The 15,044-nt window shown below is 46.7% G+C and overlaps 1 protein-coding gene across 2 annotated transcripts; it reads left to right on the plus strand.

The window, feature by feature from the left end:
* The first annotated feature begins 2,675 nt into the window (after nt 1–2,675).
* On the plus strand, nt 2,676–14,801 carry UFSP1 (UFM1 specific peptidase 1). 2 transcript variants are annotated; one of them, XM_069215552.1, is made up of 3 exons: nt 2,676–2,794; nt 3,958–4,550; nt 12,484–14,801. In XM_069215552.1, exons 2-3 carry the CDS (start codon nt 3,991–3,993, stop codon nt 12,509–12,511), a joined length of 588 nt encoding a protein of 195 aa, XP_069071653.1. In that variant the 5' UTR covers nt 2,676–2,794; nt 3,958–3,990; the 3' UTR covers nt 12,512–14,801. The 2 variants fall into 2 exon arrangements, with proteins under 2 accessions (XP_069071653.1, XP_069071652.1); XM_069215551.1 differs by lacking the exon at nt 12,484–14,801 and having other exon boundaries at nt 3,958–5,073.
* Nucleotides 14,802–15,044: the final 243 nt, after the last annotated feature.

The raw sequence follows: 15,044 nt of genomic DNA on the forward strand, positions 1-15,044 counted from the left end.
GGGAGCATCTGTATTCGCACGAGCCATCTAATTTTCCTGACCACCAGCCATCTTTTTCGTGAATATAGTTTGACAGGGTTTGGATTGACCTATAGGGCAATCAGGCAGTGCCAGAAAAGCTGGTCTGACAGGTCAATATTTTGGCATTTTTTTGGCTGTTTGTGGGGCTGTTCTACGGATGGGTGGGGTGATCTTTAGTGCATATTTCCCTTGTTATTACCACAAATATTGCCAGCAGCAAGCGCAAACACGTACAGTCTCCCATACCTTGCAAACAACCAACACAGAGTGTCTCACGTGTCCAAAACTGCACGATAGAGGCCACTTAATTTGGTGCCCGGGCCTATTGTGTGCCTCATCCTTTTGTGTATTTCGAAAAGGTGTAAATAAATAAAGCACCTTATTATGAAATAAGACATGAGAAAGCGTTTTCTTTTTTCAAAGAAACTGCTTTCGGGACAAAAATGACCATTCCAAAGCAGTCCGGAAAACTCACTTTGAAATTTAGAAAGGAAAGCGAAGAAAGATTTACCTACTGAGATAGTTCAAAATAACCATGCTGCCTTTTATTTCCAAATTTAATTTCACATTTACAGTCGAAGGAAAGAAATAACCGCCACATGGAAAAAATTATCATAAATTTTCCCGACTGAAATGTGTGTGCGCTCAAATGTTTCTAACTGCTGCATCACTAGAGAAGATGGGTGACCTAGCGGGAATTGTGAACTCAATAGCTCTTGCATCGCCGCGAGCTATTGGCTTTGCCGATGCTTGTTCTTTTCGTTACCAATTTTTAAAATAAAATATTCATATTTAGTGTGCTTCTGTCTCACCTCATGCTCTTGGAGTATCATTCCCCCTCTTATGGATTTCTTCCACTGCTAAACACGATGGATTATTTCACATCTCCAAACTACACTAAGTGAGCACATGCCTCGCCTGGGGGGTGCGGGGGTAGTAAGCACAATATACATGCAATTACAAAACACATTAAACTATTTATCTCATAGATGCATCGTATACAGCAAAGAGATGTGGTCATATTTATTTAAGCCCTTGATCAGGCTTGGTTGGATGTGTAGGCTCTGGAAGGCCTTGGACAGGGATGTTGCCAGATGTGAGAATACAGTGTCACTCCTAGGAGTAATGGCTTTACTTTCTGTAGTGAAGAGAGCTGGTGCCAGGCAGTCTTGCTTTTCTCTGCCATGTTTTCTGTGAAGGAGAGGTCAGTGTCCAAGGTGAATCCTGGTGACTGGCCATTCGTAAAGAGTTGTGATTCTAACCTGCCTAGGTTCATTTCATTAAGCTATGTTTGGATTAGTTGTTGCTTGTTGTTCTTTACTAATAGTAGGAATTCAGTTTTGGCCGGGTAGAGCTTCAGGTAGATGTGTGTAACAATCAATCTTATTTAAGACAAAGTTCTGGATCACTTTTTTTGTTCTAGAGTGTTAACTGGCTTAAAAACCGTTGTGTGCTTTGAGTTGCCTGGTTGGTTAATATAAATAATTCCTGAAAGATACTGTCTTTAATGTGCTTTGTGTCAACTAATTCGACTAACACTTCTGGTAGCAACAGTCTGTAAAAGGAGTGCACAGGAATTGAAAGGTGCTGTTCTGAAAACATGGAGTGATATAATATAAATAAATACATTTTGCCAGGATCTAAACTGGTCAGAGCTGACGTAAATATACTGAGCTGCTCTGGAAAGGGGTGCTGTATTTCAAGCTGTAATATTAATAACATGGTTTGGAATTTTAGGTTTAATAAATAGCAGGAAATATTTTTCATTTCATTGGTTTTACCTCAGAAGCATGAAAGTCTGGGTTGGTTCTTGCGTAGTTCGGTCTCGTGACCTGTAAGGCCATTCGGGATACCGAGCAAGAAGTGCTCAATGCTCTGGGTCTGGAAAAGAGAGGCTGCGGCATCAATATGAATAAGCCTTCTGCACTCACGGGCGCAGGCACTGGCTAGAGGGAGCCTGGCTGTGAAGCACTGCAGCCTTCCTCCCTCACGGACTATGGGTCAGGCTGGTCGGCCTGTGACTTCTTGCAGTGGCATTGCAAGAGAAGGCACAGGTCGGTGACTCTGTAACGTGCTGTCTGAAGTCTCATCCTGGATGGCACAGTGTCTGAGTGGCACACTCTAACATATTGTCGTCACTCACTGGATAGAACTCCGGCTGGAACCCCGAAAACTGAAGGTAGAAGGCACAGGGAGCCCTGTATCTCACTGAAGATGGCACCGGCTGGCAGCCCTGTGTCTTACTGCAGTCCCACTCGCTGGGGTGGCACTCGCTGCCAGCCCTTGGGTAGTGTCACTCATTGGCACAGGCTGGAAGTCCTGTAACTTTCTGCAGTCTCACTCACTGGATAGAAATGCCACAGGCTGGCAGTAGCTTGACTGTTCAGTCTCACCATGGGGGCACAGGCTAGGAGCCTCGAAACTTGCTGCAGGCTCAGTTACCGGAGATGCCTGTCCGTGGCGGGTTTTAGATTTAATTTAGGTGTATAGTATTAGCTGAGACTTGAATAACCTTGAGCAGAGTCTTGACTGGGTCTACCCTTACAAGTTATAGTGCTGCTTGCTCTGAGCTGGTGCGCGCGCCTCCACTCTGTGGTCATACGTCCCGCGTGCAGCAGGTGGCAGCATTTCTTTCTTTTTTAGACGCCTCTGAGTGAGCACTGGCTGGTCACACGTGCTTTAAGAGGAAGCTTCCTGTAGGGCTGGCGAATGAACTGAACTTCGTGTACTTCCGGTGCCTGGGCGGCTGCAGAACCAGAGGGATGGCGAAGAGGTGAGCAACGCGGAACAGCAGGGCACCGGGAGTTTGAATGGGCCATTGCTAACGTCTTTAGTCAATCATATCTGCCTGGGTGCGAGTATGGGTCTAAAGGCGAAGGGACTCCAAATTGCCTTCAAACCTCCCGGCTTCCATTTCTGAAAATCGCATTGCGTATACTTGTTTGCACATTAAAAACGGCTAGTTAACCTGAAAAGTGTGTTTGGCAATCAAGCATGTGATTGCATTTTTAAAACAGGCAACAGAACTTAAATGCAACGTTTAAATAAGCTAGTATTATTTCAACCTTGCCAATTTAATAGAAAACTTGTGATGAATTCGCAGGGGGCCTAATGGGTTTCTGGAAAGGGGGTGGGGGGGACTGCTGACCTAAGGTATACTTAGATGCGTAAGTAGTTTGATTTCGTGGTGTTAATTCACGAGTGGGATAGGCAAAACCCAAACGTACACACACAAACTTATTTACTCTCAGGTAATATTACACCTGCATTGTGTAACATAAGGATGGGATGTAGGTTTTCAACGGGAGGGATTCCTCTGAAAGAATCTTTCTCTGTGCATTTCTATTTTATTTTCCTTTTTTGTTTATGTCTAACTGGACAGCACTTTGTATGAGTTTCATTGTCTCTCCATGTGTTTGTCTTTTCTTATCTTGTTTACCTCCATGTATACTCCAGTCTCTATATTTCCATGTTTTTAAAAACGAGATTTTTTTGCAATTTTTCTCTGTATTCACATTTTTTGTTTTCTTTTCTTTTCCGTCCTTTTGTGTTTCTCAATCTATTCTCATTTGTCAGTTTCTTCCTATAAAGATACCTCCATTTCGGTTCCAATGTGTGTCTCTATCTTCAGACCACCTGAGTGTCTTCATGTCTGTATAACCAATAGCCTATATGTGTTTCTATTTCCCTGTAGGCCTATTACTATGTCCTCCTCTTTGTGTTTCTTTGTCTGCCACCGTTCTTGTCCGTCCCCAGGGTACAAAGAGCTAAACCTTTTTGGTTCAGACTCACAGCTTATATATAGAGTGATCAGTCTGGCAACCGTGGATAGATGTCCTTCCAGAAGTTGCTCCCCTTGAGAAGTTGGGTACATGTGCCGGCTCTGTTAGCTTACATCTGTTTGTAATCTTCTGTTGTGTGTGTCTCCCTTCACAGCTGCTGACTGATGTGCTGCCTCAACCCACTTACATGGAATTGGCCAGGAATGTGCACGAGGGGCTTCCGCCACCCACTAGCCAGATCAAGGACACCACACTAGTCCGCGGTGACTATCTCTATTACCACTATGGCTGTGATGGAGTGGATGACCGGGGCTGGGGCTGTGGTTACCGCACGCTGCAGACCATGTGCTCCTGGGTGGTGGACCAGGACCCCGTACCGCGCAGGCCCATCCCAACCCTGCCCCAGATCCAGGAGGCCCTGGTGCAGATGCAGGACAAGCCCAGTTCCTTCTTCGGCTCGCGGAGTTGGATTGGCTCTGTCGAGGTGGCCTTGTGCGTGGACTACTTCTACGAGGTTCCCTGTCGGATAATCCACATTCGTCAAGGAAACGAGCTTCCAGGAGTTGTGGAGGAGCTGCGCGCTCACTTCCAGAGCGTCGGGGCCCCTGTGATGATGGGAGGGGACACAGACAACTCCTCCAAGGGGATCCTGGGACTCTGCTCTGGCCCTGAAGGTCATTATCTGCTCGTACTGGACCCGCACTCCTATGGACCAGGCCTGGATGTGATGCGGGCCCAACAGAGTGGGTGGGTACAGTGGCAGCCAATCACTTCTTTTGACCAGGGTTCCTTCTACAATTTCTGCCTCCCACAGTACAAGGCAATGTTACCAGCAACTGTTAAATAAAAAAAAAATGTCTAGGCAATCAGGAGCTGCCTCAGTTATACATTAGAGGAGACAGTAGTGGCTCTGCGTTACGCCACATCAGCCCTACCCACTGTGCAGACCTCTCTGGAGAAATGTACCCCAAAAATGATCACATAAGTGGAAGCTGTGGGTAAGCTCATTGTGGTCCGGGGTTTCTCATTTTAGCTCTAGGTATGCACAACACCTAGCAGTATGTATACATGTCTCTTACTGAGAATTTGCTTCTCCGTTGCCAAAACATTGGAATAATTTGCTGGTAGCAACTTCTTGAATAACTTTACTCTCTGCACCTGTCAACTGCTTCATAATGATCTTCTTGAGATAGGTGAACAAGTGCCCGTGGTTGTTAAATGTTCTTCAGAGATGCAGGTCTTGTGAATGATTAAAGTGATGTTGACTTCACGTTGTGACTTGTCAATCCATTTTCTTAGACTCATTACAATCAAAAAATGGAAGGCGTACGTTCAAATGTTCAGATATGCAGATGAACATCTCTCATATTTTTTGAGGAGGGTTTCAGGGGAATTGAGAGGGGCTAGGGTGAAATCTCTTGCTGAAGGGCTTTAGAGTTTCTGTATACTTTATGGGTTTTTCGTTGGGATATGTCCTTTTTTTTATAAATTATAAAATTAGCTGTACATGGGGAAGAATCTCGAGGGGTCAGAACCCAATAGCCACATATCAGTGAATGTCCAGCCGTGTGCCGTTTCTTTTAGAAAAGACAAGTATCTAAAGCCAAAATATAAACGGTACATTAAAGGAAAAAAAAGCACAACTGGGATGAACACCATGGCCCCAACGTGGTTCACTTCAGAGGAAAACGGAAGGTCCTCCATTAAGCCCAGGAGCAGGCAGGCTCACTATTGCTAAAGTGTAGTAGATTCCCTGCAGGTCAGTCCTTACACTTGACCAGGCTATTCTGATATGCTTATTTCATGTATTACTCAAAGTCCCACCAAGCAGAACCATTTAGCCAGTTCAAAGTCGGTGTTTCTCAGAAGCTTTATACCCGATTTTTTTGTATGCACTTCAATTGTCTGGGAGTCGGTGTACAGTTGTTCTATAAATGAGGAGAGCAGTCACATTTGCAGTTACTTGGGCTTGCCTTGGCAGTACTGTGTTATCGCCACATTGGCTGGGGACCCTTGCAGCTGCTCGGAGATGTAAGTACACATGGCTCCAGCACTTTGGATGGGCAATTTATGGGTCAGGGCTTTAAAATTCAGTCCGGGGGTACAAAAAACACAGTTTGAATGAGATCAAGAGCCCCTCTGGTTCATGCTGGTTGACTGTGTGCACACTCCTTTGGGCACATTGTTCTTTTTTTGGCCAATCTTCTCACAGACTAGGCAGCTGGGCTTTTCATCTGTTGGCAGAAAGCTTCTGCAGGGTGAAGTGCCGTCTCTCAGCCCTCGTAGCACTCTGGCAGGCTCCCCGGTCTGAAAAAGACCTAGAGGGCCTCCAGAAAGGCATGCAGTTTCCGAGTGCCAATTGCCCCCCCCCCCCCCCCCCCCAGGCGCCCGGGGACGGCCACCTCCCAGAGGCACACAGTAAATCCAAAGGGGGGAGGAGGAGCACGTAAACCTCCCCTCGTAGCCCCAGACACCACCACCTCCCTGAGGCATTTCAGGAGGCATCCCTGGGGACCACCACTTCCATGGGGCTCTTTTTGTTGGAGGGGCCAGTGCAGGCCCCTCGTCGAAGAGCCACAGATGGCCCTGGGGACCTCCACCCCACAGGCGGCACGCGGTCTTCCTCCCCTAAGAATAAAATATTTAGGCCGGGCCCCTGGGAATGGGGGTCCCCAGGACCGAGATTGGCCATGGGAGGGGGCGTCCCCGGGGCTGAGATCAGCCTGGCGGGCTGCAAGGGCCCCTGTCTCCAAAAAAATGCAATGTTTAAGCTGGATTCCGGGATCGGGGTCTCCGGAGCAACAACTGGCCTAGGAAGGAGAACCAAGCAGCACCCACCCCTCCCAAATGTTTAAAAAAAAAAATTAAAGTTAGTCTGGACCCCTGGGATGGGGCCCTTAGGGTTGAGTGCTGCCTGGGGAGGGGGGCCTTGTGGGGTTGGGTTGTTATCAGGTTTGGGCGCAGGGACTAACCGCAGGCCAGGCCTGTATTGCTACATACACTACGTGCATGCGGCAGCACTACGTGCAAGGTAAACAGTGGTGCAGAGTGTGGACCATTGGCCTCTGCTTTCATTGGTCTTCGCTTACATTTTGGTTCACGACTCCATTTTGTCGAGTCTGGTTCGGTGCGTAAGGCACTGTTCTGTGTTTTTCCACAAGCTTCGGCAAGCTGAAGGGTGGGGTGTTTTTCTGCTCAACTTCGCTCCATCTGCCTGGTACGAAGGGCGCTATTTACATTCCACAAGCTATCAGTTAGAACAACAGGGGGATGCGCCTGTACACAAGGAGGAATGCAAGCTTCACCTTGGAGTCCTCTCCTGGGAACTTGGCCCGTTCTGAGGAGACGTCTCGAAGGGTGAACAAGGTACCGCCGATTGCACAATTTGTAAAGGAGGGGGTCTTTTTCTAGAAAAGACTCCTGGGCGTTAGTAAATACTATAAAAGTTGGGGGCCTGGATGGGCTGGTTGAGGAACTCTCTTCTGGGTTGGACGCAACGCCAGGAGGACTGATTGTCCCGAACAGAGGCTCCCTGTGCCAGCTGATTTGGGTTCCCCAGCTTTGTGTACGGCGGAGGGATGCAGACGCTCTTTTCGGTGAAGCTTTTCAATTTATTAAGTGTATTGTGTGTGCGCGCGTAATATGTACTTATTCTTGCAGTCATTTTCATGCTATTGAGCATTGAAGTATATTGTGTGTGCGCGCGTAATATGCACTTATTCTTGCAGTCATTTTCATGCTATTGAGCATTGAGGTATATTGTGTGTGCTTGTATTATATGCACTTACTCTTGCAATTATTCACAGAGTGCTTATATCTTTATCATTATTCTCATGTTATTCTCCTGATGTATATATATATATATATTAGTGTGGTTTAGTTTTGCTAGCTGAGAACTTGCCCCTTAAATAAACTTGATTATTCTACTTACGAAGGTGTTTGAGAGTGATTGCTTTACATGAGAAGACAGAGCGCAGGAATGTTGTCCGTGCGCAGCCCATATATCGGCGAAAGTTACAGCATAGCCCAGCTAATCCTGGAGGGGTGATGTTGGATGCCCTGGAGGATTATACACAGCAAGAACTAAGTGATGTGATAGACAGATTTCGACAGAGGTCTGGGGAAACATTGCTTACGTGGTTGGTGCGGGTGCACGATGTGGGGGGCCAGGGGGTCCAATTGGATCACGGCGACGCCCCGAGGCTTTGTATGTTAAGTACAGACCCGGTTATTCAAAATGAGTTTAGAACCTATCCAGGGAATGGTCCCATGACCAATTTGTTAGAGCTAGCTGCGCAAGGGTGTGCTCAGAAGTATCCGACAGAGTCAGACTGGCCGCCTAATGATAAACCTTGGTATACTTTGAGAGATGCAGTACAGAGATTGAAGGAAGAAGTGATGAAAACAGCTATCTTTATGGGTAATGCCCATGATTTGATGAATGGAATTTTAAGTGTGTCTGTGCGAAACCGGCTGATTAGGGCCGCTCCTCCTGCATATAAGCATGTCATCATGACTTTGTTAATTAATCAGACGGGTAACCCATTGTCTCAGGTGGTAGAAGCGGTGCGTGAGTTAAGTGATTTAGGAGAATGGGCTAAGCCAGAGAGGAATTCACGGTCTGAGAATCGTACTGATAACAACAGGGTGACAAGGCGAGACATGTTTCAGGCCTTGATGCGAGATGGGGCGACCAGGAATGAAATTGATGGGATAAGCACCAAGGACATGTGGGAAATGTACCGCAAATGCGGTTTGGATAAAAAGGAGGGGAACAGGAAAGGGAACAAGAAGGATAACAAAGTGGTGAACCAGAGAAAGGCAGGAGGGGAGGAGCGTGAGGGTGAAAAGGGAGAGAGAGGGAGAGAACCCCACCGTAGAGAGAGATCCCCAGAGGACGGAAATTGGGAGGAAGAGCACCGAAGCGCAGAGGGAACCCGGAGCAGGGAGAGAGACCGGGAACTGACAGGTTCTGGGAAAACTCGAGGAAGAGAGTGGGAGAGGGAGCTGGTAAGCTCAGAGAGGTTGCGAAGCAGAGACAGGGAGGAGGAGTTCCCTGAGAATTACCGCAAACTGTATCCAGATTTGACTTGGGCAGACTCTGATGTACGCAGAGTGAAAATAGATTAGGAAACAGGCCAAACTCCGGTGCAGGGATGGGCTCGCAAAGATAACAGACCTCATGTCAAAGTAGAAATTTATTGGAAACGTGGAAATGTTCAAAAAGTTCGAGCCCTCGTTGACACCGGAGCGGAGGCCACTTTGATTCATGGCAATCCAAGAAAATTCAGGGGACAGTACTTCACCATTACGGGATTGGGCGGAAAAGAAACCCCGGCAGTGCAGATAGTGGTTCCCATGAAAATAGGGGCACTTCCAAAGAGAGAATACACTGTCCTGATTGTGCCCATTCCCGAATACATTATTGGAATTGACATTTTGAAAGGGATGACCCTACATTTGGAAGATGGATGTTATCAATTTGGTTCCAAAAGATTTATATCAATAGCCGCCGCAAGGGTGGGGCTGTTGAAGATTCCTCCGGTAACACTTCCCCAAGCTACTAAGGTGATTCAAATGAAACAGTACAGAATACCGGGAGGACATGAGGAGATTAGCCAGACTATACATGATTTACTAGAGGCCGGGGTAATAGTTCCCATCACCACTGCGTGGAATAATGCCCTCTGGCCTGTTCGTAAAAGTGATAACAGTTGGAGGATTTGCATTGATTATCGCCAATTGAATAAACATACACCTCCTCTGACTGCAGCGGTCCCAGACACCATTACCTTGATTGAGAACATACAGAAACACAGTGGGACTTGGTATGCAACCATTGACATTGCCAATGCCTTCTTTACGATACCAATAGCTACTGAGAGCCAGCCTCAGCTGGCATTCCAATGGGCGGGGCGTCAGTACACCTTCTGTAGATTACCCATGGGGTATTTACATAGCCCCACTATCTGCCACCGGCTGGTGGCAGAGCATTTGGATGAAGTACCAGTGGTTCCTGGAGTGCAAATTTCTCACTATATAGATGACGTGATGATGCAGGGAGAGACGCAAGAACAGGTGCAAATTCAGCTAGACAGGGTGGTGGAACATTTGCAGAATCAAGGGTGGGAGATTAACCCCGAGAAAGTGCAGGGACCGTCTCAGAGCGTGAAATTTTTGGGCATTCAGTGGAATCAGGGACACAGAGAAGTGTTGCCAAAAGTGAAACAAAAGATTAAGGAATTCGCAGTACCGCGAAATCGGAAGGAAGCCCAGAGTTTTATTGGACTATTCGGGTATTGGAGACAACATATACCCCATTTGTCTCAGATTTTGGCCCCATTGTACAAAGTTACACGAAAGAAAAATGCGTTTGAATGGGGAGAGCAGGAGCAGCGCGCGTTTGAATTGGCGAAAGACGCCATTCAGCATGCTTTGGATTTGTGGCCGATTCGAGAGGGAGACATTGAGTTGAATGTGACAGTCCAGGGGCAGTATGCCAATTGGAGTTTATGGCAAAAACAAGGAAGAAAGAGGGTGCCCCTGGGATTTTGGACAAAGAAGTTACCTGAGGCAGGAGAGCGGTATACTCCCTTTGAGAAGCAGCTGCTGGCCTGCTATTGGGCCCTGGTTGATACTGAGCAAATTACACTGGGACACAATGTGATTTTAGGGCCTGAAATTCCCATCATGCAGTGGGTGATGAGTTCCCCAAAAACTCATAGAATTGGACATGCGCAAGAAGCCAGCATTATAAAATGGAAATGGTATGTCCAGGACAGGGCACGAGCGGGTCCAAAAGGGACCGCCGTTTTGCATGAGCAGGTAGCGCAGGCTCCAGTGGAGAATTCCGAAATGTTGCATGATGTACCTTCAGTGTGTGAATCCCCAGTAGGGTGGGGCCAGCCGTTCGCAGACTTGTCTGCAGATGACAAAAAACATGTGTGGTTCACAGATGGTTCAGCAAAATATGTTGGAGCGAAAAGGCACTGGAAGGCAGTGTCCTATAATCCTGTTACCAAGAAGCTTTTGACAACTACAGGACAGGGAAAAAGTAGCCAGTATGCAGAGCTTTATGCCGTGTATCAGGCTTTAAAACAGGAGCTACCCGGAAAATGTCACATTTATACAGATTCCTGGTCTACCGCCAATGGGTTAGCTACTTGGCTTCCCACGTGGCATGCACATCAGTACAAAATCCATAACAAAGAGGTATGGGGGAAGGAGTTATGGCAGGAGATCTGGGAAATGTTACCTCAAAGCACCGTGACTGTCTATCATGTGGACGCTCACTGTCCAACTGATTCATTAGACCGATGGTTCAATTGTCTTGCAGACGATCGAGCCAAGATTCAAGAGGCTGAAGTGGAGGCGCAGAGTTCTGATTTGGTGGGAATGGCTAAATGGGCACACCAGAAATGCGGACATCTTGGAGAAAAGGCTACTCACAGGTGGGCTGAGATTAGAGGGATGCATCTTCCCCTAGATTTGATTAAAACAGCGATCATTGAATGTCCCATTTGTCAGCATGCACAGCACAGACCGGTCCCACAGGTGGTGAGAGGCCAGCTAGGTAGAGGTAAATTGCCAGGACAGATTTGGCAGATTGATTACATTGGACCAATGCCAGTGAGCAGAGGGTGTCAGTATGCCTGCACTGTGGTAGACACTTACTCTGGTTATCTCATAGCCTTTCCCTGCAAGCGCGCAACTCAGCAGAGCACCCTGAAAACACTAGATCTGTTGATTCTGTACTATGGAGTGCCACTCCAGATTCAAAGTGATAACGCCAGCCACTTCAAGGGCAGACTAGTGCAGGACTATTGTGCACAACGCAATATTGAGTGGATTTTTCACATACCTTACTACCCACAAGCAGCGGGACTGATTGAGCGAATGAATGGGTTGCTGAAAGAACAATTGCGTAAACTGAATGATGGGACACTGAAGGGGTGGAGGGATAATTTGTATGATGCTTTGCAAATTTTGAACAACCGACCCCTTACAAATGCTGAGACACCTCTCATGAGAATGCTCACACCTGCTTTACAGATTAATCCGTTTACAACGAGCAATACCATTGTGTATTGGGAAACAGCTCCAGGAGCTTTGGCCCCATATCGAGCTACACCAGAATCTGCAGGACTTGACTTACATGCTTTACACATGCATCGATTGAAACCTAGAGACATCACTCTGATTGAAACTGGGGTGGGAATTCAGATTCCCCCTGAGCATTACGGTCTGATCGCCCCTCGATCTGGGCTTGCCTTGAGGGGCATCCAAGTTTTAGGAGGCGTGATAGATGCAGACTACCAAGGCGAGTTGAAAGTCATTCTCTTGAACAGTGGTGACACAGACCTAGTGGTGCAACCTGGTGATCGCGTTGCCCAAATTGTCATTATGCTGGTTTATGGAGGTGTTGTTAAGAAGGGGAGCGCCCCAGCTCTTCTCACTGTGAGAGGCAAAGGAGGGTTCGGATCTACTGACAAGAACCCAGGGGCCAAAGTGTGGATTGAATCCCCAAATAACCCTCCTCAACCCGCTGATGTCATCGCCACTGGACCAGACAATGTCCTGGTAGTTATGCGACCTGGTCAAGACAAATGGGAACATGTTCCCGCTGACAAATGCTATCTGCGAGAATGATAATACGTGTTTTGTCCTTTGTTCTTTTCAGATCATCCTGTGGAGTGCCTGTGCCATGAGTGTGGTGTATGGAGCCCGTTCGGGAGACTCCACCGGGGAGCGGGAGGGGCTCATAGCCCAAAAATTCAACCGTCAGCCGCAGATGCCAACGCTGCTGCATCAACCGAACAATGTTTGGATTCATCTAGCGCAGGAAGTGCTGAATATATCTCACTTCTGTATGAGTAACATGCAAAGCGTTCAAGATTTGATTACCACTTGTCTAGTGGCAGTGCCCACTCCTGCTGCTGTATTATTACACATCTTTAACAATACAAACCAGGATGGAATGGTGGATGTGAGTGACGTTCGCTCCCATCTGTCACTCTATGAGTACTGCCGTCATTGCCCGGAGGTGGGCAGGCGGTTGTGGAGGAACATGACATCTATACTCACGTTTAACATCTCAAATGGGGATGTGTGCTATTCATTGACCTGTGATCCTATGAAAATAGGTAAATGTGCTCAGCTCAAATTGGAGAAAAGAGACAAAAACTTAACTGCTGCACAACGGACGTTGTGCCACTCACGGACTGACCTAACCTATTTCAATGTAAATAATTTGATGTTTTGCCAACATGTGGTGCCTGCTGCCAGCCACATTCAAAATGTTAAGTTGCCTAAAGGTTGGCTCTTTTCTTGTGGTAATCTTTCTTTTACTTATATTCCAGCCAATCTAACCGGAGGGCCTTGTGCCTGGTCACGCTTAGGCTTTCTCATGTTTCCTATGGATACTGCTCTACACCCTCGCTATACCAGAGACACTATTCAATTACCTACGGACTGTGATTCTGAAATTTCATTGCTGTCCAAAACAGAATATGTTAGTTTAGCTGGTTCTATCGTAGGGGTGCCAGGACTTGCAGTATATAATACCAGAGTTATTAATAAACTTGCATGTTTAGTAGTCAAGAATATTAACTATACATCAGCTGCCTTAGCTGAGCTGTTATTAGATGTACAGGGAATTAGAAGAGCTGCTTTGCAGAATCGCGCTGCTATTGATTATTTACTGCCTAAACACAACCATGGCTGCAGTGATTTCGAAGGATTATGTTGCTTCAATTTATCCGACCACTCCATATCAATCAACTCCCACATAGAGGCCCTGCATAAGTTGGTGAAGGGGGTGCAGCAGGATGTTGACAAGGGGTGGTGGGATTGGGCTTTTGGATGGCTGCCTAATTTAGGCCAACTGCGTTATATCTTTGGTGTAATCATTATCATAACAGTTATTTTAATTTCATTATGTTGTTGTATTCAGTGTGTGCCTAACCTTCTATCTCAGTGTCGCCCAAGAGCATTGCCATTTCCGCTTATAGGATATACTTAGTTGTAAGTTGGCCAAATGGTCCAAGGGTGGAAATGTATTGCTACATACACTACGTGCATGCGGCAGCACTACGTGCAAGGTAAACAGTGGTGCAGAGTGTGGACCATTGGCCTCTGCTTTCATTGGCCTTCGCTTCCATTTTGGTTCACGACTCCATTTTGTCGAGTCTGGTTCGGTGCGTAAGGCACTGTTCTGTGTTTTTCCACAAGCTTCGGCAAGCTGAAGGGTGGGGTGTTTTTCTGCTCAACTTCGCTCCATCTGCCTGGTACGAAGGGCGCTATTTACATTCCACGAGCTATCAGTTAGAACAACAGGGGATGCGCCTGTACACAAGGAGGAATGCAAGCTTCACCTTGGAGTCCTCTCCTGGGAACTTGGCCCGTTCTGAGGAGACGTCTCGAAGGGTGAACAAGGTACCGCCGATTGCACAATTTGTAAAGGAGGGGGTCTTTTTCTAGAAAAGACTCCTGGGCGTTAGTAAATACTATAAAAGTTGGGGGCCTGGATGGGCTGGTTGAGGAACTCTCTTCTGGGTTGGACGCAACGCCAGGAGGAGTGATTGTCCCGAACAGAGGCTCCCTGTGCCAGCTGATTTGGGTTCCCCAGCTTTGTGTACGGCGGAGGGATGCAGACGCTCTTTTCGGTGAAGCTTTTCAATTTATTAAGTGTATTGTGTGTGCGCACGTAATATGTACTTATTCTTGCAGTCATTTTCATGCTATTGAGCATTGAAGTATATTGTGTGTGCGCGCGTAATATGCACTTATTCTTGCAGTCATTTTCATGCTATTGAGCATTGAGGTATATTGTGTGTGCTTGTATTATATGCACTTACTCTTGCAATTATTCACAGAGTGCTTATATCTTTATCATTATTCTCATGTTATTCTCCTGATGTATATATATATATATATTAGTGTGGTTTAGTTTTGCTAGCTGAGAACTTGCCCCTTAAATAAACTTGATTATTCTACTTACGAAGGTGTTTGAGAGTGATTGCTTTACATTGTGCCTTAAAATATCCTGAAGTGCATAGTTTTGATATTCTGAAGAGTAAAGCAGCACAAGGCCCTGGGGCCAAACCCTCTGTGCATGGCCAAAGGCTGCGTGCAGCGAGGGGTTGGGTTGTTATGACGGAAGACTGCATACCAGGATCTGCGGCCACCAGCTGGTGGTTGGATTAAAGTATAGTAATGAAAATTACTTTATGTAAAAAAAAT

The sequence above is a fragment of the Pleurodeles waltl genome, chromosome 12 (assembly GCF_031143425.1).
Source record: "Pleurodeles waltl isolate 20211129_DDA chromosome 12, aPleWal1.hap1.20221129, whole genome shotgun sequence".
NCBI classification, from domain to species: domain Eukaryota; kingdom Metazoa; phylum Chordata; class Amphibia; order Caudata; family Salamandridae; genus Pleurodeles; species Pleurodeles waltl.